Source organism: Xiphias gladius, chromosome 11 (genome assembly GCF_016859285.1).
Source record: "Xiphias gladius isolate SHS-SW01 ecotype Sanya breed wild chromosome 11, ASM1685928v1, whole genome shotgun sequence".
Lineage (NCBI taxonomy): Eukaryota > Metazoa > Chordata > Actinopteri > Istiophoriformes > Xiphiidae > Xiphias > Xiphias gladius.
The window spans coordinates 15,223,058-15,249,390 of record NC_053410.1 but is presented as its reverse complement, the minus strand read 5'-3'; the positions used below and the strand labels follow the sequence as shown (position 1 = coordinate 15,249,390).

The 26,333-nt window shown below is 39.7% G+C and overlaps 1 protein-coding gene across 3 annotated transcripts in view; it reads left to right on the top strand.

The window, feature by feature from the left end:
- The first annotated feature begins 22,757 nt into the window (after nt 1-22,757).
- Nucleotides 22,758-26,333, top strand: part of ercc6 (excision repair cross-complementation group 6) — a 19,501-nt gene continuing 15,925 nt past the window's right edge. Inside the window, exons 1-6 of one of the 3 annotated variants that reach the window (XM_040139841.1) lie at nt 22,758-22,825; nt 23,445-23,650; nt 23,773-24,001; nt 24,379-24,499; nt 24,617-24,731; nt 26,149-26,333. The exon at nt 26,149-26,333 is cut by the window's right edge and continues 518 nt beyond it. In XM_040139841.1, the coding sequence (XP_039995775.1) occupies nt 23,455-23,650; nt 23,773-24,001; nt 24,379-24,499; nt 24,617-24,731; nt 26,149-26,333 (846 nt within the window). In that variant the 5' untranslated portion in view covers nt 22,758-22,825; nt 23,445-23,454. The other 2 variants (XM_040139843.1, XM_040139842.1) reach the window with 2 other exon arrangements.

The window sequence follows — 26,333 nt, the reverse complement described above, 5'->3', positions numbered from 1 at the left end:
TCTGTCTCTCAACACAGAGACAGAGGGGGAAATAAAGATGAAGTTTCATAATTTAAGATTAAAGATTAGAAACCTATAGACACTTTAGCCTGAGAAATGCCACAATAATGGGAAAGGTGAAATAATACATATTATTTATGTAAATGAACAAACTGGGCATTCTATAATTAATCCATATTGTTCCATTAACCGTCAGTCAACAAACCCCTTTAACACTGCGGAAGAGAAAAACGTTCTTCCCTAATACACTGACACTCTTCAGACATGACCTTGACAAGGTGAACTGGCATACCAGATGTACCATGCATTATGTAGTTGCATATCTTGCATACAGAGCTGTCTGCAATCTTTTTTTCCTTTCACAGATAGGAGACTCAAAAGGACTGATTCTCTCTCATTTCTCATCAGCGTAGACATGCAGACTTTGCTTATCCTCCAGCACACAGAAAATAAACAAACTATACTCTGATTCTGTGATTACTACATAGAAAGTTTCTTCAACACTATTTTAATTCACTGGGGGTTGATGTCCGTGTGTCTGGGAAGTGTGTATCCAGAGCTCCTGCTCTCTCTCAACCACAGCTCCCCTCCTGCTCCCGCCTCTTTTACGCCCCTTGTCCCAGACCAGGCCACTGCCCTGGGGCATCGGGTGGACCAAAATCATGCTCCCCAAGGGAAACATTAGCAGAGTCATAGCTGTTCTGGTATCAAATGACCCATAGTGCATTTCCACGAGTGCACACTCATACTCTGAGAAGTTCCAAGTAATGATTTGTAAATGACTTGTTGATTGTGCAAAGGGGGGCCACTGAGTGTTGTTAATTGCCTTAACACTGCCAGTGACCCGCCAGAACATCAATCACAATTATGACAAAATTACTCAGCCGAATTTCTCCAAAGAGTGTGTTACTGCAACGGATGTTGAAAGTGACCAACATACAGTGTGTAGTAACAGCGGCATGTTTGTGTCTGTTTGAGAATGAATGGGAGGCTAATAGAGGGCCCCCTATGAGCGGTTAAAATAGCCCTCCTGCAGTCTCTCTACCTTTCATGTGCTAATATTGTAGAGGTTATGAGTCCCAATACCATCCATCTTCACACAGATGTTTGAATGAGAGGAAAATACACACACACATAAGCAGCACAGGACGTGAGGCCTTCCCTCCACACAATAACCACCAGCTATTGACCACATTCCTAAAGTGTGATTCGGTTTTCAAGCCCGGGAGAACCACAGCGAACCCTGGATGTTAGGTATGGCTGAGACACAAAGGAGTCACATACTCGGGAGAGTAGGAGGCCTCGGGATATGCGGGGCCCTGAGAAGCCAAAAAATCCACCAACTTTAAACCTCACCCACATATCACACACTGTGTTGCCCTTCATCTCCATTCCTTTCAGGATTATCACCTACATCCTAACTGGTTGATCTATCCATGGTGCCTCCATGAATGGTGTGTTTAATGTCTTCCCATATGTAGCTTTAGCGCCGTGTGAAACCCAAAGAGAGGGAAAAAAGAAGACCATGAAGGACGTGACTAACATAAGAAAAAAGGAATAATTTGGCAATTACCTGGAAATTAAACTGATATACTGTACTTGCCTCATCTCCAGTACCAGAGAGTGCTGTTTTTTTTTTTTTTTTTACCATGAGGTTGATCATAATAAAGACTTCTCTGTTTGGTTGCAGTGTAACTCAGTGCCTGAGCACGCTGTCTAGATGCAACAGACAGGGAGATCTGATGCCTAACACCATCCACCAATATTGTTCAGCCTCAAACACTTAAGTTTTCTAGAAACGAAGTGAAGAAAAAGTCATTTGAAACACAGTACATCTAAATAGCAGTTAGATGTGAGTGATACTCCACTAATATTTGGAATCTTCTTTATTTCATGAGGTAGAAAGTTGTGTTGTATTGATGTTATTTGAAATTTGACAAAGATTATTTGATCTTTGGTGTATTTTAAAAGAACTTAGCCACATGAAAAGTAGATTTTCCATTTATAGTGCTACATGGAGGGCACAGCACAATTGTTATTTACTAAAATGAATGGAATTATAACGAATTATAATTTTAAAGAAAGCTCACTATGTCTCCCAGACTCCATCAGCCTCAGCTGTACTTAATTAGAAAATGTTTTCATGCTAGAACACTAAATACTGAATATGGTAGACATCATACCTGCTAAACATTAGCTTGTTAATACTGTTATTACTGTGCATGTTAGCATGCTGATGCTAGCGTTTAGCTCCAAAAGCACCACTATGCCTAAGTACAGCCTCGCAGAGCTGCTAGCATGGCTATACCCTCTTAGTAATTGTTTTGATCTTAATTTAGCATCAGTAATGATTATAGTTATTCAGTAATGTGAGAAAGGCAGCATTTGATAATGTAACTGTTGTGATTGCACAACTTATCCAACCCAAAAGAGGGAGGATGCTATTTGTTGTTGGGCAATCAGTCATCTGTCAGTCTTCAGAGTACAGCTAGGCCAGAACAACATTGTAACCAAATGTTTAACAGAGGAAAAAGGGAATAGTATATCCACTTTCATTCATATGTAATGCCTTGCCAGTCCTTATCCAAAGCTGAGCCAACACAAGAAATCCTTGTCCACTCTGGCTGAAGGACCAGTAGTGCAACATCCAAACTAAACAGGATCTCACATCATCACACAGATTTCGGCTCCAGCTTCCCTCTGGTGTCTCACAAACTGACCTTGAGTGCCTTACACTCAGTTTGCAGGAAACCCAATCACACCATGGAAATGAGGTGAAGTTGTGAAGCTGAAGCCATGAGTACAGAGGAATATCCATCCATCCACCTTGCAGTCTGCCTGGCGCATTTGTTTCCATCCATCTGGCCGACTTAATGAAGCCTTCCTGGAATCACATCCATTGTTGTAGCCGAACACAACCTCTCAGACGAACCAGTTGTCTGCTGCAGTTCACATAAAATATATCAAAGAAATGAGAACAAAGGCTTTTTAATACCCAGACTGAAAAGAATTCTGTATCAATCTCTTATGAATCTCAATTGCTGGTCCCAGGGCAGAGGAGGAGTGCTTATCTACTTCCTGTTAATATCATAAAGTATTTTAAGAAACAAATTCATTTCCTCTACAAATTATATTCATTCAAATCACAAAAATAAACAATTGGAGCATGCGTATTTCAGTGGGTGATCCAGCTCTTACTGCTCAAGAAGCTGTGTCTAGGCTGAGTAAAGAGTATGAGTGATTAACTTTAGTATTACAACACCGCTGTGCAAGCTAGCTAAAAAAAAGTTGGACATGATAGAGACAGATCTGGCCTGGCTCTCGCTTTAAAGAGGCTGCAGAGGGCAGTTTTCTTTCCTTGGCCTCTTTATGGAAGTTCACCAATCAGGATGCAGTTTTTCACAGTTTCTGGCATTAAATGTACAATAAAACACTGGCCCCCTCAAAAATAAAATATTTCCATTTATTTTTACATTTATAAAGTCTGTGTACATTGGCACAGAGACCAAACAAAACCATAAATACAACGAATTAAAAGAAAAGGAAAGAAAAATGAGTTGAAAAAGAATTTAGAACCCATTTAACTGCTGCAGCTGGAGGTTTGGTTAACAAGGTACAGACATATGACACATTTAGAGCTGGAAACTCTACTCTGGAAAATTAATAATCGGTTAAGAGACTAATTATACTGAAAAAACCAGCACTATTTAAACACAGCTAAAAACAACAGATCTACGTTGCATCTCTACATTTGAAAGAGCTATATTTATTTGTCTGAAGGTTGCTTTCTGCTTTGTGTGTTGCTATCCCATTATTCACACATGGTTTGGATTCAATTCAGTGCTCCAAATAGTGAGTTTCATAAAGCTTGAAATATGCTAAAAACAACAACAACAACAACTACAACAAAAAGTTTAATCAGTGTAGGTTAGTTGTGAGAAAATTTGAACGCATCGATAAAACAGATATAAAAAGTTTTGCTTCAGTGCGGAAAAAACAACACAAAACCATCTTCCTCAAGATAAACTGTTGTTGACAAAATCGTGTTCCCCAAGGGAAACATTACCAACATCACATCGTTCAGAAGTTCAAAAGGTCAGATCACCCAAATCGTAAATAAAGGGAAACTGGTTAAGTCATGGAAAGAGGTACAGATTTATCAGAAGACATTAAAGCTATTTTAATGCTGGGATCAAATAACCCCTTTTGGCACCTTACTGTTGCTACATTTATGCTGCTACTCCCCCTCATACAGACACACACGCATACACGCGCCATAAACACTCACACAGTGATCCCTCACTTTCCCAAGCTCCAAACATGAGCAAAGCTGGTGGAGCAGCCAACATGTGAATCCCACACTCCCTGCCTCTCCACCTGCATCAAGAGGCTGAACTCTCATGCTGTTTCTTCTAAAACTCAAACTGTCACTCGCATTTCAAATGAGCCGCACTGTCCTCTCTTTGGAGTACTTTTCCTTAAAAACCACCGCTGGAGAAGCCACAGTGTACTTTTTCAAGTGCTGAGAGCAGTGCTGACCTAATTTGGAGACTCAGCAGCAAGGTTAGGAGAGTGAAGTAAGAACTGAGTGCTAGTCTTAGAACCTGAGATGTAGACAGCAGAAGCTCCCGTGGAGAAACGTTTAATAACGGCACAAGAAGATTTTACTTTTGAATTCACTGACAGCTCACACAACATTTTGCCGTTGGTTGCGATCTTAACTTAAAGGAACAGTTCCACCTTTTGAGAAATGAGCTTATGGCCTTTCTTGTTGAGAGTTAAGTAGATGAGAAGATCCGTGCCATTCAGAAATGTAGCTGAAGCCAGCAATCAGTTAGCTTAGCTTAGCATAAAGACTGGAAACAAAGGGAAAGAGCTAGCCGGGCTCTGTCCAAAGGTAACAAAATCTTGTTTTGTTTAATCAGTACAAAAGCCAAAATGAAAAAATGTCGATGCACTATATTACCAGCTGCTGGAATCATTTGCGACATTAAAAAAAAAAAAAAAAAAAAAGTTTCTACTAGAGATAAACCTGTAGCTCTCCTGCCCTTTTTCTGTCAGCGTAACGAAATTAAGTTCTTGCTAAATGGTTGTGTTTCTGTCAAACTAAGCATCCATATAAGTCTTTCACAGACTCACTGCCAGCTTGTCAGGGTCCCTTACAAAAACAATCACGTCAAGCATCAACAGCCTCCTTTCCTTAGATACACACATACACCCACATGCATGCTAAAAGGACCCATCACACCTTCAGATGGTCTGAATTTCACAGTTGTGGACATATCTCTCTGTTCTCCCACAGAAGTAGGAATTTTCATTGAACCTTGTGAAAAACGTCGTTGTGACTTCCATTTCTGCACTCGCCTTTTATGGTTACTCAGTACACAGTTTTTCATTTTAGCCCCTGACCTCATGCAGGGTTTTTATTACTTGTATCCAATCATCAAGAGTTAAAATAAAATGATATAAAATTAATTTTATCATGCATGAAATTTCAAACATAATAACACTGACACACAGGTGAAAGCTGTTGTTAATATTTGTCAGAACAAAAGCAGCACAACTGACAAAAAGGCTTTTTATGTGTTTTAAAAAAAAAAAATTAACTGATAGATTTCATTGCAAATCTTTGCCATCATCTGTGTCCTCTGACGTTGAAGGGCATAGGTGTTCAGAAAAGATGAGATGCTGACAGTGTTGAACAGGGCAACTCATCAGACGATTCACATAGTTGTCCTTCAGACATAAATCACCTCCAACATATTTAATGGATATACAAGAAGATTGAATTCTTGGACAGAAACAGCTCATGTTAGAAGAACCTTGGATCAAAATTTCAATATGTAGGACAGACAGACCTTAGGAAGAGGGCAAGGACAGGGCTTGTCCTTCTTTTCAGCAAAGATTAAAGAATTAGACTGTGAAGGTGAGAAAGACTCAAGAGAAAAAGGAATAAAGAAATAGAAGAGAGTGACAGAAGACAAGAAGAATCCATCTTCATTTTGTTATACAGTACATGAAAAACACTGTCTAACTAAAGGCTTGTGTGTGTGTGTTTGTCGGAGCAAGAGAAAGATGAGTGGCTACGTTGTGTATAATTTCCTCTGAGGTGAGAGAGCATCTCACACCTTCCCAGCCCTGTTAATTTTACCCCAGAGATTGAAGCCGTTATTGCAGTCCTGTTCAGTAATTACACTGCGGTCCAGAAAATGCTTAAAGTTACAGCCATGGTATCCTGGCTACCCAGCCCCTGGGATGGACCTGAAAATTGCTCTGAGTGCTACTACTTACAAGCTCATTACTCAGTGTATATATTGTAGTGCTTACGAATGTGAAACGGAATCCAAATGCTATTGTGCAAACAGGAGAGACAGTAAACAGACCAAATCTACAACAGCTTACCTAAATTCTGATTGGGCTTTCTCATCAGGGACATATGTCTGATTACTCCCTTAAGATGAACTTTCTCAAGATATCTGTTGCTCATAAATCATTATAGTTCTGAAAAAAATGTATTTCAGTACACTCATGTGAAAACCAGAGTAATTCTTGATCCAAATAAAACTGTTGTGGATTTTTCCCAGCACTTTGTGTCCAGTAAAGCATGACATCTCCTGCATGGTTGAGAAAACGTAACCAGAGCTCTCAGGCTGGATTTTTATTGCGCCTGTTGCTGATCCAATGATAAAAATGCACAATAATTAGCATGCTGAGGCTTGAACTAAATGGAGAAGACTGAGAGTTTACAGCCACGGTGGCTGCTCTGTGCAGGCAAAGCGATGCTTGCCTGCTAACTTCAGCATGCTTATCATGCTTACACCGACAATGGATTAATGAATGTATCTGAACCAAACTTCATCCCTCGATAGTTGTCAAAATATTTCAGTCTACACCAAAGACCAACATTATTATCTCCGGAGCCATGCTGCTAGCATGGCTACAAATAAGATGCAGCCATTTTATTTAATTATTCAAGGGTAAATATTAGGATTCTACCAAACAAAATTAACATCTATGCATAAGCAAACACAATGAGCATTGTAAATTTGACTTAAGATGCTTTCATCACAGAACACTACTGTATAGTTTGAGTAAATGTGTACCAAAACACACACATGGCTTAACAGTTTCTCTGGCAATTTTTTTATCAGCAATACCCCTCAAACTGAATTCCAACTAGTCTTTGTTTGGTCTTCTGCTCATGATAATTAGATTGCAAAACATTTTTAGTCTCTATCTCTATCTTGGACAAGAACAACTGTTGTTTCTAAATGACATGGCACATGTAAAGCCTGTTTGTTAGAGAAAACGCAGGGTACTATGTTAAAAATTAATGAGGATTAAAGTTGTTTTGAATAAAGATATGACCATTTATGGAAACTGAGCACAGTTTTGAATCAGGATGAATCTTTGGCAGACTCGCCTTGTTTCAGTTTGTGCTGGGAATACCAGCACTCATCCGCCCACGCACACAACAGTGGGCTAGCAGCTCCTCTTTCTCCAGACAACTGCAGACCTTGAGACCTGAGAACATTTCACTGTTTGGTCTTGCAAAGACACTTCACAATGATGCATTAGCCTGTACTCTAACCTGCCACCACAGGCAGTGAAGATTAAGCCACACTTGTGAAAAGGTAAGCATTTGATTCACATGAAATGAAGCAGTCAGAGCGAAAAAACAAGTAGAGGTCGAACTCGGAAGAAAGTGCCAGTGAAGAATTGCACAGCAGATACTGACCTCCAAAGGATGGGGTGGGATTAGGTTTCTCATTTTCTGGGAAAATCCTTTTATCTCCACCAAGAAGGTTATGTTTTTGTTACTTTGTCCTTCCGGATGGATTCGCAGTATATATCTTATAAACCTACAACCAGATTTAAATATTTTTTCAACTGAACTGAATAGTCAATTAAAAATTGATTAGTTTTTGGTGGTGATCTATAGAAAATTACCAAAAATGGTCATAATTCTGAAACAAACAGAAATACTGTAGATATTTATATGACAAGACCAAAGTTCCACACTTAGGTCACGTGACGACACCCGTGTCGGCTCCATTCACTGAAGAAAATCTTAAAATGCAGCTGTAAACTCTGAAAATCTAGTGAGGGAATCCTGAGCTGAGATTATTTTGTTAAACATAACAGAGGTAGACAATATGCATCACCAGGGAGTGCTTGTAAGGTCAAGAAATTGAGTTTAATCAAAAACTGGGCCTACATTAGTGATGTCTTTTTGCTGTCTAAGCACACTGAGCTAAATGGCTAACACTCAGCTTAGTATAACTCATGTTTGCATCTGAAGCATTCAGCAAATTGTGAATGCAACACACACACACCTGTGTTTATTTCTTAACAAAAACTCTGATGAAAAATATAAGTAAATGACAACCCTTTTTCCACAGCAAAAAAGGTGACTAAAACAAAATGTTGCGCTAGTCTTGCATTTCAGAAACAATACTGTATGTATCTTAGCTAACATTACCGTTTTTTGGAGCAAAAAAGTAAAAGACTCATAGACTAAAGAAGCCGTGACCAAACAGCTGGGACAATCCATGAATACATGAAGGCCAGCATGCCAGAAAGGTAGGCTTACATTAACATAACAATAAGTGCTGTAGATCTGAATATAATGATAATGTTACATTAAGTTTGCTTTCTTTTGTGTTTATAGAAAAATCAGTGTGAACAAGTACAGTCAACCATCTAAATCTGCATGGATGTTCACTAAAGGAATTCTACTTCACTAAAGTTATCTGATATTTTAGCTTCTTGTCTCAAGTTAAACCCAGACAGCGAGACTCAAACTAAATCAGAATCAGGTGCCGGAATTAACACAGAGAGGTAACGGAAGCATATATATATTACTGCTCTGGAAATGACCTGAACAACTTCAAAGTATAGCATGCTGTCACCTATTATGGCCACATTACAAAGCCACATGTCCATATGTGTTGTATTGTGCTAAGTCCTCGTGTAGTCTATGATATTTGTGGTCATGACTGCGGGGAACACAGGAGCAGGACTCACTGTTGTTCCAGAGAGATGAGCTCTCTAGGGAAGCACAGTATCTGTTAAAACAGATATTGAGTTTGTTATTTTAGCTCCAGGAGGGAGAGATGATCTGTTTTCAGATGTAACTGTGGGAGTGTTGGTTTGGAGGCTTATTTTTCTTCCTCATTGACAGAGGATCTTATCAGTCACCCAAATTTAAGTGTGAGGAATTCACCAGCATCTTTCCGCCACTGATCATAATCCAATAAAACATCACCTGCTGATAGTGGTTAGCTGGTTCAACAAATACAAACTGTGATCACATTAAGACAACCAAGCAAACACCCACGTGAAGTGATAACTAACAACCACTTTGGGTCACATTGGGCACCAGGGTTTGACCAATTAGAGTTTTGACAGTCAGTTTCTTAACTGTGCATATTTGGCAACATACATTATCCTCCTTCTGAAGGAAATCCTGAAACATTTAGATCATTTGGTCCAAAAATGGTCCACTTAAACTAAATTAAATTGGTCTGCTGTGTTGACAGCTCATACACGCATGTGGCCCACTGCACCAGTTCTGAGGAAAAGAAACTGTAGCACATTAAAAATAAATTTCATTGCAGGGTTTGGAGGCTGTTTTTAGAGCATGTAGCTGCACAGTCTGAGAGTCAATCATACTGACCATGTCTTGCAGCATCTGGTTTTTAAAAGATGCTTGATTTTTGCTCGACAAATCTCAGAATCAGTAAATATTAGGGGATATGGGATGTCAATAAAACCACAAAAAAATATATTAAGGAAAGTGATGCATACTACATTGCAACCTTAGCAGTATTACGCCTGGGGAGGCTTGTCAAAAATGCACACAAACACACCACTTGGACCTTGAGGCTGATACAAACTGGCTGGCATTAGAGAGGATGTTTAGATGTTTAGTCTCAGGATGCCCCAAAGCCTTCAGGGAGAATTGGCAATGCAGGATCCTGAAACCCCACTGACCTCTAACCTATCAGAGGGGCTCTGAAAACATGGACACTCGTGCATTTGAACAAAAAGATTGATGAATAAATTTAAGCAGAGAAGAAGAGATGAAGGGATTCAGAGAAGGAGAAGCAGGGAGCCCGAGGGAGAGGGCAGTGGAGAGGAAAGAGAGAGCAGGACAGGAAGGTAGAGTGTGGCCCTCGGTAAGTGTTAAGGATAATAAAGGAGGGCTTAAGAGGGTTTAGGGGCTGATGGTGGATAACAGCAGGACAAATGACAGGGTCTTTCCAACAGCAGCACTCGACTGAACCCAGCTGAGTCAACAACATCGCCACGGGAAATCTGAGTACCTGGAGGGGAGAGGAGCAAGAGGAGGTTGTTGTGTCTCCAAGTGTGAAAATTCCTTCTCATCATAGATAACACTGATACCTTTGGTATTTTATGATCTATTAATATGACTTACAGTGCATGAGAAAGAGGTATTAATGGAAAGAAGCTGTAAGCTCTAATATAGTTTCATATATAATCCTTATCTGCTGTTAGTATACATAAATGTCAGTGTTGATATAACGGTCAGTGATGCTATATTTTAAATTGAGAAATGATGTTGCAGTTGTTGTTGCCCACATTTCAGACTACTGAAACTTTCCAAATGCTGCAGATTTTTTCAAAAAAGGGAGTTTTATAATGTTAAGGGTTAGTTCACACAAATCAGCCAAAACAAGAGCACAGTTGTATTTAGCCATTCATATATTTTAGTTTTCTTTTCAGAGGCTTTGAGATATCTCTTTAAGAGTAACCCAAGGTCAATGGAATTTTATTTGTAATGCACAAAAAAAAAGAAAAAAAAATCTGATTTTTGCAAAATCAACATCAATATGTCATTACATAATGTCAAGGTTTGGATAACACACAGGCTTCAGTTTTAAACGAATAGTCTGACATTTTGGGAAATGCACTTATTAGTGGTCTGGCAGAAAGTTAGTTGAGAAGATCAACACCCCTCTTATATTTGTTTGTTTAATATAAGGAGCCTTATAACCTTAATATAAGGTTACAGCCAGTGCCAGTTATCTTAGCTTAGCTTAGTTTACAACAAAGACTAGAAACAGGAGACTGTCCTGCAAAAAATAACCCAATAGGTAGTCTGTGCAAGCAGCGCATTACGACCCATGGTTACGTTTTACTGTTCGGTGAACTCTAGCGGCCCTTGTAATACGACAGGAGCAAAGGATGAAGTCAGTTGACGTAGTATAGAGAGACAAAACACAGAATTTTCAGACAGGAGACTGCTGTTTGTTTCCCATGTGAAACCAATAGTAATTGAATGTTTTATCCATGACTGTTCAACAACCTAAACACGGGTTTATCATTTTAACAATGACAAACAAGGTTGTCTAACCTCAAGGAAGTACCTATTTTAACCCAAACCATGATCTTTCCCTAACCCTAACCAAGTAGTTTTTGTACATAAACCTAAAACAAGTAGTTTTTGTGCCTGGAACTTACCAAACATGACTGTTCTACAACCTTAACTCCATGTTTATTATCATTACCATGACGACGACGGTTTGGTGTGACTACCGGTGGTACACTCGGTTGGTTTGTATCCGAGGGTAGGGACAGATGACCTATATGGTTGTTTAGGTTGGAGGACTTGTTGCACTACATTTTGTTTGTTCAATCTGTACAAAAACCAAAGTACAAAAACAACATTTCTCTGTTTTACAGGGGGTGATGTACACTTCAGTTTTCGGTGGATTAAACAAACTACATATCACTTGAGCTTTAGAGGTACTGGTAGGTGGATTTTGTAACCACTGGACAGAGCCAGGCTAGCTGTTTCCCCGTGTTTCCAGTCTTTATGCTAAGCTTAGCAAACAGGCTGATGTAGCCTTATACTAAACAGATTGTTGGTATCCCTTCTCACCTATTATATCTATCATCTCTCACCTATTAGAACCATTTTCTGTTTTCTAAACTGAACTATTCTTTTATATGTTTACATTCAACCTAACTTTTAGTGAAGAAATAGCCAAAGTGGCAAATATCCAATTTATTTGAACTGTCACTGAATCAGCTTCAATGCTTCATAGAAAATGTGGGAGTGTGTGTGTGTGTGTGTGTGTGTGTGTGTGTGTGTGTGTGTGTGTGTGTGTGTGTGTGTGTGTGTGTGTGTGTGTGTGTGTGTGTGTGTGTGTGTGTGTGTGTGTGTGTGTTTTTATTTACTGGGCATCAAGCTGTCAGGGGGTAGTTTTTCCCTTGAGGGAGGGAGGTGATCAACAAAAGATTACTGAGAGTTGGACAACATCATGAACACTGAGCCAGCTCTCTGAAGCAATTAGAACATGACAGTGCCAACATTCAAGAAAAAAAACTTCAATTTTCTGTTATTAATTGACAGAATGAAAATCAAAGGATGAGAAGGATTTATTAGATCACAATGGACAAGCACACAAAGTGAAAGAAACATCTGTGTTTCATTTCTCTGGTAGCCAAAGAGTTGTCCGTTTTACTAAGAATATTTTGCCTCCAAACAACAGATGCTAAATCAGTGTTAAATCAGCTGCTTTTTATTCGTAATTGTCAAATGAGCATGTGAGACCTCACACAGTTATGTTGATGTAGTGCAACTCTCCGTACAACAGATCAAGTAGTAACAATACATAGAGTTACATTTATTTCTGTTTAAGCACAGACTTTCTGGGATAGATACTTTTTATTTTTTGTGTGGTTGCTCACAGCATAGTCACTTCCCTGAGCAACAACAACAACAACAACAAGAAAAAAATGTGCTTGAATCATTTCTCATTTTAAAACAGTTTGTTTGAAAGCTCTGGCATTTGCCCTATACAAATGAAGAAAAGAAAAGTGACAGACTGCTTTTACATTGTGTCATCCTCTGAATAGTTTTCAGAGCTATATTTTTCTACAGAGCAACAGGGGTTTTCTACACAGCTTTCTCGCCTAATGATTCATTTTGGTTGGCACCACCTCTGACTTTTGCTGAGCGAGCACAGAGGGATAAGATATGTTGAAAACAGCCTAGAAATATTTGTGTTTGAAATTCTAGGGTGGCAAAATTATAATCCATATTTTGTAAATCATTCATATAAACGGATTTTTATGAATAATTGCAAATCACCTACAAGTAACATGTTGTTAAAAGGGTTGTGTACTATGAAATTTAGATGAAATGGCAAAAATTGTCATTTTAGTTGTTAATTGAAAATTATGACTAATAGATATCAAATTATGATAATTAAGAATTTAATAATTACAGCCAATAGGCAAAAGTCTAAAATAAGACTTTTGGCTATTGGCTGTAATTATTAAATTTTTAATTCTTAATGATGAATTCATTTCTATTTAAGCTCTAAAACTATACTCTCACTTTAAGCTTGATGAGGTTGTTCCTCTCTGTTTCCTTCTGTGGAAGTCTCTGCACTCTCATTTTCAACCACCTGATCGTACTCTAATGCCAAGGGAACATTTGGATGACGTTAGACCATTTATTTGTAATGAAATATGCTGACTTTGCTGAATGAAAATGCACAGAGCATTTCCTCTTCTCAATGTCATCCTCATTGCATTTCTTTTTCAATGCACAATAGCACATTAACCACAGCAGCAACCATTTACATTTTAAGTCCACTGTGGACCATCCATATACATGTATCGGCCATAACAGAAATATGAACATAAATGTATAGTAATGACAAAAGACGTGTTACCTTACATATCAAAAAAGCATGCAAAACTCTCCCAACATATTAAACCAATTTTAACTCTGGCACAGGGCCACATGATTGGGTGATAATGCAGGACCTGCTTTGGTTGATATTGTACTAATTCTCTCCAAACAAATATGCAATTAAATAAATTACCAAAAACCAACGAACACACTGTGAATGTAGAGATTTGGGGGTCCCAGGTCAGTTGCCCACTTTTTCCACTCCTCATTTCTTTCAATATCTGAAAGACGTAATGTGAATGGAGACATAATATTGTCAACAAATAATTACGATGACCTATTTTTACATGCAGCAGAGATGTGGGCAGCTTCTTCTGAGAATCACTTTGCTTACACCATGTGAAGCAGTCTCGCGTTCACCATTGGTCCCAATTTTCCTGTTTTTCCCTCACACCATGTAACGCTGTTCTCAGCTAGGAGTTCCCCCGCATGTCTACTGTGAACAGACCCAAGGTCATCCCAAACATGTGGCAAGATAACAATTCCCCCCTTAACCAGGATCACGGCTCCCCTCAGGATATTACAGAGTGAGTCAAAACTTGTTCTGGACAATAAAAAAATGCCCTGACACAGGAAACACAATAGCCTGTGCTGAAAAGTGACAATAATAATGGAATGACCTTAGGCACTTGCTACTAAACTTAGACTGCAGGCAAATAGTGAAAGGGTACTGGAGTCATGAGGCCTGACACGAGAAAGTTTAGTGCTTGCAAAACTGAAATTAAAGATCACACACACAAAAAAACAGCTAAAAAAACATTATGTCCTCGACAGAGGACAAATAATAATGATTCTTTACACGACAATGAAAGAGCAAGCCTGGGATTCTTCTCAAGATGAACAATGAAGCAGCTGTCATCTTGCAGTAAGACTCTTTTCGACAGTGCAGTATAATCAAATACGCTTGTTTGCTTTCTTGCAGTGAGTGAGTTGACAAGATAGATACCACTCTCATGTTTGTGCATTACATTTGTAGCCTTTAGCCTGGCTTAAGTGCATGTGGCTGTTGTCCGCCAAGAAAAAGTTACAACTCACAACTTCCCATAAAACAACAAATTGTCAATTTTAAATTTCTGTTGGTATATGGATTAAAGATGTAACACATTAATTAGTAAGCTTTAGAGCTTTTGGATGGTGTTTTTGAATTTTGGACAGAGCCATGCTAGCTGTTCACCCGTGCGTCTGGTCTTTAAGCTAACCATCGGCTGGCTTTTCATCTTTTTATCTAACTCTTGGCAAGAATGCAAATAACTGTGTTTCCCAAAATGTCAAACTACTTGTTTAACAACAGACTCAGTGAAAACTCAGAGATAAGAACAACTCTAAAACAACAGCTCTAAACATTCTCCATGATGCATTTGACAACCGTCAAGTTGCATTTCTCTCTGTCAGAAACCTGACTGCCTACTAGCGGTGTTCAGTACCGTTAGGAACGAATCTTTATTGTCAGTTCTTCAGACTGAACTGACTGCACTGAATCATTATCGTCGCCGACCGAATCGCTCACTTTTAGCAGTGCAGCTCCCCCCACTTGTGAATGAAAGCATGACTGTCAGGTCAGCCGTGAAACTGTACGTTACTTCCTCGTTAAAAGCTTGTTAAAAACTGCGGAAAACAGACACAGAAACAGAATCGTGATGTGATCACTCTGTCACAAATAGGTGGCTGCTGAGCTCTTAACCTTATAAACAGTGATTGTACAGGACTTTTTGTGTCTGAACTGAACTTACCTGATTCGAATCAGCATTTTCCACCTTTACTGCACACATTTATTCTGAAGTGGGTCTGCTGCCCACTTCATCAATTAACAATCCCTGATACAGGAAGCCAACACAGCTGAGTGAGGAAAGCCAGGAAGGAAGGACATTTGTGGCAAAGGAGAGGAAGGGGACATGTATTTTCCATGGTTGTATCCCTTGTATGTACAGTATTAAGGTGTGAACTGGCGGTACAAAGGATGTGGTGGAGGAAAGAGGATGCACAAAGACACAATAAGATGTAGACGAAAAGCATGCATTTTACGGTTTCTATATTTGTTCATTCCCTTTCTCTCTTCCTGGTCTGAGTGATCCCTTCTGACCTGTAGAACACAGAACGCATTTATTTTTCCTCACCGACATGACTCCTTTGCTGATTCTTTGGCCCAGAGCTGATATCAGATTAGGTTGCATCTCGGCTCATACACTCTTGGCTCTCAGACATGGCACTTTATCTATTCCAGAGTCGGCTTTTCACTTTCCCAGGATACTGCTCATTTATCTAGATTTGTCTTTGGTGTATATACATAAATCTGCTGTGCTAGAGTCTGGTGAACTTCTGGCAAGAGGTGTGCAGTTGCCACAAACTCTACAATAAAGGGTCACACGATAGTCACAACCTCAGTTCCTCTCAGTCTTGACATAATAGACTTTGTGCTTACCTGGCTAATTCAATGCACTTTTTAACCACTGATTGGGCACATAAAACATTTCTAATCAGAGCCTGATGTGTGGTAGATTTGCTAAGTCGGTGTTTGAAGTCTAAAAACCAGAACGTACTGGTAGAGAAAGGACTTTATAAGAAAGTGACAGAGAATATTCATTATCAACTCAAGTAATTCACAGATGAACTGGGATTTGATTGATTTCTGTGAAAAGGATTTGGTGTAGTACTCCTTGGTCAAGAGGGATGCCCTGTCTGGGCTCAACACCCTGTGATCCTACCCTTGAATAAATCAACCACTCAAAAACCCTGACAAACCGAGAGCTGCTCGGGCAGCCTGTCGTCCCCGCGCTACACTCTCTAGGTCTGGTGTAAATCATCTGGGCGTCAGAGACAGGGAGGGCACATGGAGGGAGTGATGGACAAAGGGCCCTCTTGAGGCCAAGGTCCTTAGAGACTCTGTCTCTTATCAATGCATGGTTTAGTTGAGTTTGCTTGGACAGGCACACTGGCAGACACAGAAACATGATGCATGCCCACAGACCATTTTACAACTGGACAATATCATTAAAATATTAGTTTCTATTAGGCTGAAAAGATCATGACATCTGGCATTCTTTATGTCTAGTAACCATCAGTCAGTCTGTCTTTTTTCTTCAGTGAGCCTACGCCTAAAAACTGATATTTCTAGACACTTTTTTTAGGGAAAATGGTAGGGTTGGTTTTTTATTCCCCAGCTCCTCTTGTCCGCATGTCAAACTGTCCTTGAGAAAGACCTCAAATTGCGTTTGCCAAATGAATGTACTGTAATATAATGTGTTTTTTCTTTTTATGCAAAACCTTTTATTTTAAAATATTTAATGACTTTGGGGTATATTGGTAACTTTCAAAATGATTTTGATAAATTCATAAATGCATTATATTCATTTTTGTACAACTAAAAAACAAGGCCAAGCCACGTTTGTGGCTCCTGAAAAGTTTGTTCATGTTTTTGCCCAACAGAAATGATAAACTCAACTTTGAATTGAACTGCATGAAAGTTCCCTAACTGTGATACAAGACATATACTTTTGCAGTGGGTTTCTTAAAAAGAATCAGTGGTGAAAAAGGCAAATTCCTGTGAAACAACCTAAAAACATTTCTGTTGTTGTAAGTGAATTATACACGTACGTCACTGTATGTCACTGGGGACCTTTTTTCTTTTTTTTTTTTTTTTCACCAACTTTGCTTGACACCATCATTAAATACTCCAGGGATTAAATCTACTGTAAATAATGCAAGTGTAGCGTTGGGGAAAAGTGTTGAGTTGCTTCCTGTTCCCAGAAGACCCACAGAATGTCCTAATATGCTGACAGGAAGAGAGAGCTTTGAACTTGGAGCTTGACATAACCTTTTGTCTCTGAGCTTGGTCCCACTCACTGATTCTCTTGGCCTTGACCTTCTTGTCCCAACTTTGATTCAGTGTTGGTAAAGCCTCAATCATAATTCTTTTATCCTTTTCCCTGAGGTAAGCTTAGACACATCAGATTTTTAAATAACAAGTTTATCCCCCCGTATTATCGTTTCGACCCTAATGCACTGTAGTATGATTACTTCAGCAATATACTACTCGGTTCAGCACATCATCACCACTGATCCCTGTTTTTGTGCTCTATCCCTTGAGTTTACTGCAGATCTGCTTTTATGCCCATGAAACTAATTGTCCAGTGGTCGAGGTCCCTAGTGTGCAGAGGTCTCCCTGTTAATGCTCTTTGTGTTAAGTACACATTTCTGATGATGGTGCACATGTTACTGATTAGACAGAGAGAACAAACACACAACAAACAATAGAGCTGTTAAAATACTCTCTTGATGTATCCCATGTGTGCAAAATTGAATCAAACTTATCTAGCACCACAGGGTAACACCACAGAGAAATGTGAAGCATCTGAATCTGACTGCTGGCATTGAAAGGCATGGAAAATCACAGCTCAGAGACAAATAAATTGGAGAAAATTGAGCACTAATGCATTTGACATTTGGAAACATTGAAACATGAATATTATGGGTCCAAACTCGGGTGATGGAAATTGTCAGAATTATTTTATCTTGAGTCTTGATTCTAGTGTGGTTTAAGAAAGACCCCTGTGCACACTACCACAATATATTATAAGAATAAAGATATCACAGATAGTGAAATGACAGAGAGAGGCCTGGAGAGAAGTTGTATGAGAGGCGGAGAGGGTTGAGGATGGTGATTCACTTCACTATGTTTACAAACAAATGTTAGAGGGGGGTGAAAAATAGACCATGTGAATATACATCGCTTTAAGTGGATTACACATACAAAAACACACATTCACATATTCGGACACGCAGAATTGGGGAAGTGTTTGGGGTCTATCTTGATTCCTGAGCACAAGAAGATTTTAATGAGTGACTGTAACTTTTTGAACATAAAAGTTGACAAACGCTGGTTTCTCTCCTGCTTGCAAGGTACCAGGACAAGGGAGAGTCCTAACTCAGTTTAAACCATTGGGAGATGAAACATAACTTCTTAGACTGAAATTTTTCCCGTTGTAGGACCATTCAACCTAGATTTTACATTTAACTAAATGTCCATTCATCTCTTCTCCCAAGGAACCTCCCTATCTGCTCCCTGTCTTCAAGACTGCACAAATGAACTGCTGCTGTTCTAGGGGGCACCTATCCAGAGAGCATCGGTCATCAGCTTGGCAACTGGATATGTATGTTTTAACAATTTGTGAACCAAAAATAACCATTCTAGCCATTTTTGCATCTTTTGCTCTCTGCTTGTGTCAGCTCGTGTTTCAGGCCATGCTCTGTCTCTGGGCACTGCTGCCACTGTATATCACCAAAACAGTCCCGATCCCATTGTTGTGGTCTACTGCCATCACTGGCTGGAGTCCCTCAAGCCACGTCTAAGAAAAGACTATATTTATCACTGGAAAGCAATGCATTCCCCGAGTTAACTCTCACACACTGAAACACAAACACACACACACCTAAACATGCACATACACAAAGAGTAAACTGAGCCCACATTGCGGTTCTGGCGGTTTCATGTGGCACGTCACTCTACCACACAGACATTGTCCTGTTTCTTTCTGGTGTGGTCTGCTAAGTACACAGTTCTATGTGAACACCGAGTAATGTGTCTACACAACCTGACCTGGAAGAGGAGGATATTTGTGAAAAGTGTTCAGTCCTGTCCAGAACCAGTTTGCATGCAGGTTTTTTTCCTGTGCACTCTAGGAATCACTTTAAAACCTTTTATAGGGAGAGAAAGATTAAAACCCATTTCCATGAGCTCAAAACTTTGGACAGTTCACCTCCGAAACTAATTTTCGTCAGGATCGTTAAGAGCACAGTAGTGTGCAGTTGCTGTGTGGTTATGTGCACACAAAGGTTCATAATCACACACCTGCTGCTGAGTGAAATCAAAAGCAGATGCATTAGACATCTAATGTAACATGGCAGTGGCCTGATGCACCCGGATGAGAACCCAGCACACCCCTGTAATTACTATCAGACACACACACACACACACACACACACACACACACACACACACACACACACACACACACACACACACACACACACACACACACAGAAATATACTAACTGGGACAGGGGAACACAAGGGAGACATTAGCACTGCCAATATGGCCACACGTGTACTGTACAATATGGCTTGCAGATACATTAATATAGACATGATGATGCTTTACTCATGTTGATTTGTTAACCAGTCTGTGGCTTAAGAAAACATCTTGATTCTCATCTCCTCCCAGCTAGACCCTGAGACATTCACTCGAACCAAAAATAAAACACCAAGTGTTCCACTTAACTGCGCAATACTGCAGACTTCATCTGTAGAAATGCAATGATTTCACAGTGTGTGTGTGTGGGAAACATCTTGATTCTCATCTCCTCCCAGCTAGACCCTGAGACATTCACTCGAACCAAAAATAAAACACCAAGTGTTCCACTTAACTGCGCAATACTGCAGACTTCATCTGTAGAAATGCAATGATTTCACAGTGTGTGTGTGTGTGTGTGTGTGTGTGTGTGTGTGTGTGTGTGTGTGTGTGTGTGTGTGTGTGTGTGTGTGTGTATGTGTCTTCTTTGACATATGGAAGTATGAAATACAGCATCTCTCTGTGTGACCTACAAGCATGGACATGATTGTATATCTACAAATATATCAAGTTGCAATAGAGACAAGGTAATGGGATGCATGTACTACAGTAATGTAAGAATACAATTGTAGTTGTGTAGTCTATGAAATGTCAAAAAATACTGAAAAAAAAGGTCCATCAGATTTTACCAGAGCCCAAGGTGACACATCTTCAAACTCTTTTTGGGTCAAAAACCCAAAGATATTTCATAAAATATATAAAACTATTAAAAAAAATATATAAAACTGAAAAAAAAAGTGAAGTTGCATATTTGTTGAGCTGAATTCAGCAATGATTTACTTGAAGACTGACTGAATGAATAATCAGTAATCAAAATACTTGGTAATTGCTTTTCTCTCCATCAAATAATCAATTAATTGACTGATTGTTTCAGTCCTTTTTTTATTTTTTTTACAAATCCATGCATTTACACATTAGTTTTCCATGTAATTATATCATTGGAAAAAACTAATTTTCGCTTCGCTTGAAAAATGAAGTGTGATGGAAAGAAAATGCCCTTTAGCAGTAGAATGTTTATGTGGTTTATGCCACAAAGAAGAAACAAATCTTGTACGACTACTCTGAAAAGAATCAAATAGTACATCTAAATTGTGAGGAAGAAAATGGCCACATTGCATAAAATTCAATGAAATCTATTGGAGAAGACCCAACAATTTACCGTAATTCAAAGTAGTAACAAGACAAGTCATGTGTTTAGTGAGACCTGAGACCTAATATGTAAGTCGTTCATCCAAGGCAAAAAACATCCCTGTAGTATACTGTGAATGTAAGGAAAAAAACTCCTCTCTCACAAAATTCTTTGTAAAATTATTTCATCCTTGACACACTCATTCGGTTCCAGGCAGCTGATGAAGGCCATACAGACTAAAACGCCCCAGCAAGGATAACAGTGTGCAAGAGATAACGGATGTGACACAATGTCATACTCCTTTATACACAAAAACACTCAGCTTGCAGCTTGCAGCTTTCATATCTCTACATAAAGAATCTCTGAAAAACAAGCCCACCATGCTTTGCACATGTAAACTTAAACCCAAAATGTCTTCTCTTTAAATCTTGCTCTACTACCATCGGGACGCAAAGCAGCACAGAGCGGCAGTGTTAACATCACACCCCTGCACCCGCTGGGATTTACACTCTACCCTCCCACACCCTATAAATCTACAAACTCCTTACATACAAAGTAGGCAGGGTTCATCACATACTCCCGTCCTCACACATGAATGCGTGCACACACATAAAGCTAAGACGGACAGCTCTGCCACCCAGTAAATCCTGTGAGCTTGGGGTAGGTCTATCAACTAACTTGACCGAAATTATGATGTGCAGAAAACACAGGCACATACATACATATTATCTCCTCCTCCTCTGTGATAAAAGTTGTCAAGTATTGCTAAAATAAACAAGAGATGGAAGGTGAAGACAGACAAGAGGTTTACATTCCTATCTGCAGCTCAACCTTACAGTCACAACACTGGGTGAATGTATCAGTCTATTTCCTACCATACATCTTTCATCAGCAGCTTGGTAGTTTATCTGAATTTTTCTGACTCCTATCTGTGGGCCTTTATATCAACTGTCCAGATAAAAACCAACAAAGAAAACACTGTGTCTGTTGGCTACCTGATCGTAGCTCTGCACACTGCAGGTCTTCTACTAATTAAAGGACAAGGTCTGTTTCTTACTGTGACACACTTTCCTTTTGGTTCAATACTTTTTTAATTTAAAATCCCCTCCATTGGCTCTGGAGAGGTTCCACTGAAGGTGACCCACATATACTAGTTAAGCAAATAAAATAGACCAGTGTCTCCATATTCCTTCACTTTCGGAGACAAGGGTAACAGCAATATCTCTCCCTATATAGATATGTCTGTTTACACATATAACAATGTTTGGAAAGATTGCTGACCTTTGCTCAGGCACAGCAGCGCAAGGCGGAGAGGATATTTTAATTAAGTCCTTCATTTATTATTGCAAGACAGTGGAAATAAATTTCCTCTGAGATGCAAGTACTTGGCACTGCTCACATTTGTGACATCCATGAAGTGCAGGCTTTCCTACCCTTTGAAAAATATCACATTAAGGGGGATTCTTTGCAGAGGAATAGCAGTTTTGAGTTATGATGTGGCTTATCGTGGAAGGTCTGGCTGAACTGCACCCTGATCGCAACATATACCTCCCAAAACTTTCTTGCTTCGTCTTCGACACGTACATGTGACTGGGTCCCAAGATGGAGTTGGAGTGGGGTGGTTCAGTGAGCTCCCCCACAGTTTAGTCTCCACTAAAATAAGTGGTTTCGTGGCGCCATCTAGAGGGCGAGAGCCCCTGCATCTGCGAGGCAGCAGAGGGCGCTGTCTAACAATCATTGACCAGAGAGCACGATGCCTCCTCTGGCACCGGAAAGCAGGAAGCTTGGCGTGCAATATGACATAAACAAAGCCAGTGATGTTGTGTAACTGCACGTTTTGTAAGTACTCTCTGTCATTGTCACTTCGACACTTGGTTTAATGTGCACAACTTCATCCAGACAGCACCGACAACAAGGTCACCGGATGCCGCATGAATCTCTATCTGTTGGTAGTTTAATCGAAGCCGCTGGTCGCCACAGATGAACAGCTGATGATGTTCGGCTCACTGATAGCTTAGCCGGATATTTAGCCACGTAAACAATGGAGCCCTGTGAGAGAGTTTAATGTTTCTGTCTGAACTTAATGTCAATGTTATAACTATGTACATAACCGCTTCTTGTAGGACATTCTTTGGTTAGAACAAGTATCAGAAGTGTTTATTTTCTACGCTTACGCGATCACTCGAGGATAATTAGCTTAAAATCAGTTACCCGTAGCTAAAAAAAAAGCAGGCGTAAGAGGTCAGTATTTATTACAGACGTTAACGTTAACTAACTAATTCAGTTCACAGTTAACGTAGCCTCTTTGGATGCAAGACTAAGCTAACCCACAAAAACTACATTAAATTGACATTATATCTTGTATGAAAGCACTGCCAGGGCTTAGAAGAGACAGTGGTCTAACTGACCACACTGTCTGTTTGCATCTGGATGACCCACTGACTGATTCTGCTTGCAGCCGCCCCAGTATGCCTGTAGAAGGTTCAGAGGACCAGGTGCCCTCCTCTCTCTCCAGCCCGGCCAGTGCTGCGCTTACCCCGGGAGGGACAGAGGAGGATGGAGCTACAGGGGGCTCAGCAGTCTGCTCTTTCCCTGAAAACAGTCAGGGCTCTGAGGCTGCTGCGGCTTATCCTGCCACCACTGGACCTGGGGAGAGCAACAGTGGTGAGCTATGCAACACTTGGGACAGATGAGAGCGAAGATGGAGAATTCAAACTGACAGGCTTAAGGAGTTATCGTGATAAGCGCCAAGTCACTTAATGTATTGTCATTTGTGGTTCATGCAGCTGGCAAGAGGTCTGGGCCCTTGTTGCAGATCGACCGACAGCGTATCCAAGCAGCATCTGCAAGCTCTGGAGCAGATGAACTTCAAGGCCTTGGTGTGGCTGTGTATGATCAGGACGTCCTAGAGCAAGGCGTCCTGCGGCAAGTCGACGAGGCAATCCAGGAGGCCACTCAGGCTGTTGCTAAAGCTGATGCTGAGAAGGAATACGAGTCTGTGCTCGATGATGTCAGGTGAGGTGCAATAATTGCAATACTAACTTGGATACATTTTTTTTCTATGACCTTTAAATGAAAGATCATACTAATAGTAGCAGTTGTAAAAGTACAATGATCATTCAGTTTCTCCAGGACTTAATTACAGAGGCATATTTGACCTCTCATCAGAATTTTAAATTTTAAAAAGGTTTCTCTTTGGTGACTTTAAAGTTATCACTAAGTAAGCTCAGATAAAGAAAATAAACAATAAAAAAATAAATTTACATCAAATGCAGCCAGTTTCTCCACTTCCTTCACAGAAAATTGTTTTTGATTTTAAAATAACAACAAATATTATAGGGGCTAAATAAATAAATAAATCTTACTCTGTTTTTTAATGGTGTGTGTTCCAGGTCCGTAACAGCATCTCTGAAACACATCAACAAGATCATAGAGCAGCTGTCTCCATATGCTTCTTCCAGCAAAGATATCAGTCGGAAGATTGAATCTGTCAAACGACAGAAAGAAAATAAGGTAAAATACTACATATGAGAAACAGTTAAAGATGATTATACTGTTCACATTATAATGTTACATAAACATAATATTGATAGACTGTGATGATGAAGATGAAGACACCTTTTAATTCAGGAGAAACAGCTGAAGAAAGTCAGAGCCAAACAGAAGCGACTTCAGGCCATTCTTGGAGGAGAGGACACCCAGAGGGTTGAAGCTGAGCTTTTGGCAGAGGATGATGGAGAGGAAGGTGAGGTGTTTTTTCATTTTTGACCTGTGATTTTTCTTGCAGTGTATTGACAAAAAATACTGATCTACCGCACCGTGATTAGCACTGGGGGGAATGAACACTGAGTCGCATGAGGCAAATAAAGTGCTGATGCCTTACTTTTCGCAGATAATGTGGGACCAGGGTTGTGCTCAGCACTGCCCAACCTTTAGCAAAACAAAGCAGAGATGGAAACAATTCAGAGCGTTAATACCAGGTACATTTATGGTGGCCAAGAAGGCTGTTCTGTGGCATTCCTCATTTAAGGAATTTACATAGAAAATAAGAAACATGTATATATAAACTATATATTATATATAATATTTATATAATACTTATATAATCTTTAAAAATAATTTACAGAGAAAATAATAATTACACTCCAAGTTGCAGTGATGGCTGTTTGAAATATCAGCGCGTCAACATACGTTACATCTGTCATTTCTACCAAGATATATGCCAAAGGTTATTGAAATATTTGCACTGTAATTAGAAAAATGTCACAAATTTGTACAAAAACATTTTCATATTGAGCTCTCCCCTGGCATTTTCCTTGTGACAACTGAGGTACTTTTAGTGTTGAAACATTTTTTTCTCTAGATGATATGCTACCACACAGCACTGTTTACCTTTGAGATCTGTTTGTCCTGTGTGACAGCTGTGTCAGAAGTGAAAACCAATGCATCCACTGTGAAAATCCCACAGAACCGTGATGTATAACACCAAACCCTTCCAAACATCTGTCAATAGACATTTTTTAATTTTCTCTAAAAGGACACAGAATTGCTTTCAGTTACTGCTGCATGATGTCTAATACATAGCCAGTTTTGTTTGACATATTCATTATGCTGTGTTTTGGCCGAGCTGAACTTGATCCAAATAGGAACCACTGTGACATAACTGAGGGCAACATATTTGAAAGTTGCAGCCTACAAAGAGCAGTGTTGTAGCTGTCTCCTGCCAAATGTGATTTGGTGCTGATTTAACCTTCAATCAAAAAAATCCTGAACACCAGTTGTTTATTATGAGCTTGAACAAAAAATATAAATTTAGCTGCACACTTAGAGGTACCCTGTAGAGTTTCTTGTAAAAAAAACAGTTACATGGTTTATACCTTCGGTCACCAAAATGTATTGTGGGTAGCCTTGAGGCCTAACAAATGTGTTCAGTGTATTTGCTTTCTCAAAAAACAATCTACTGAATACTGTAAAATCTTCTTGCACACACGCATGTTTGTCCTCATGTGCATGCACAAGGTGAAAACAAAACGGGGACCTGCCAGTCAAAACATTGCTCCACAGCACTATTAGGGGTTAAAAAAACTGTACAGGACAGCTTTCAAGAACTGATACTAGGCAGTTCTGTGTCTAAGCCTGCATTTGTGTGTGTGTTTTACCAGAAGCCGGGCCGTCCACACTGGGCAGCATGCTCATGCCAGCTCAGGAGACCGAATGGGAGGAGCTTATCCGGAAAGGTCACATGACTCCTTTTGGAACCCGAATCCCTCAGAAGGAGGTAAAGAAGGAGCCTCGGAGAGTGATGCTTGCTGAGAACTCGGCTTTTGACCAATACTTGGCAGACCAG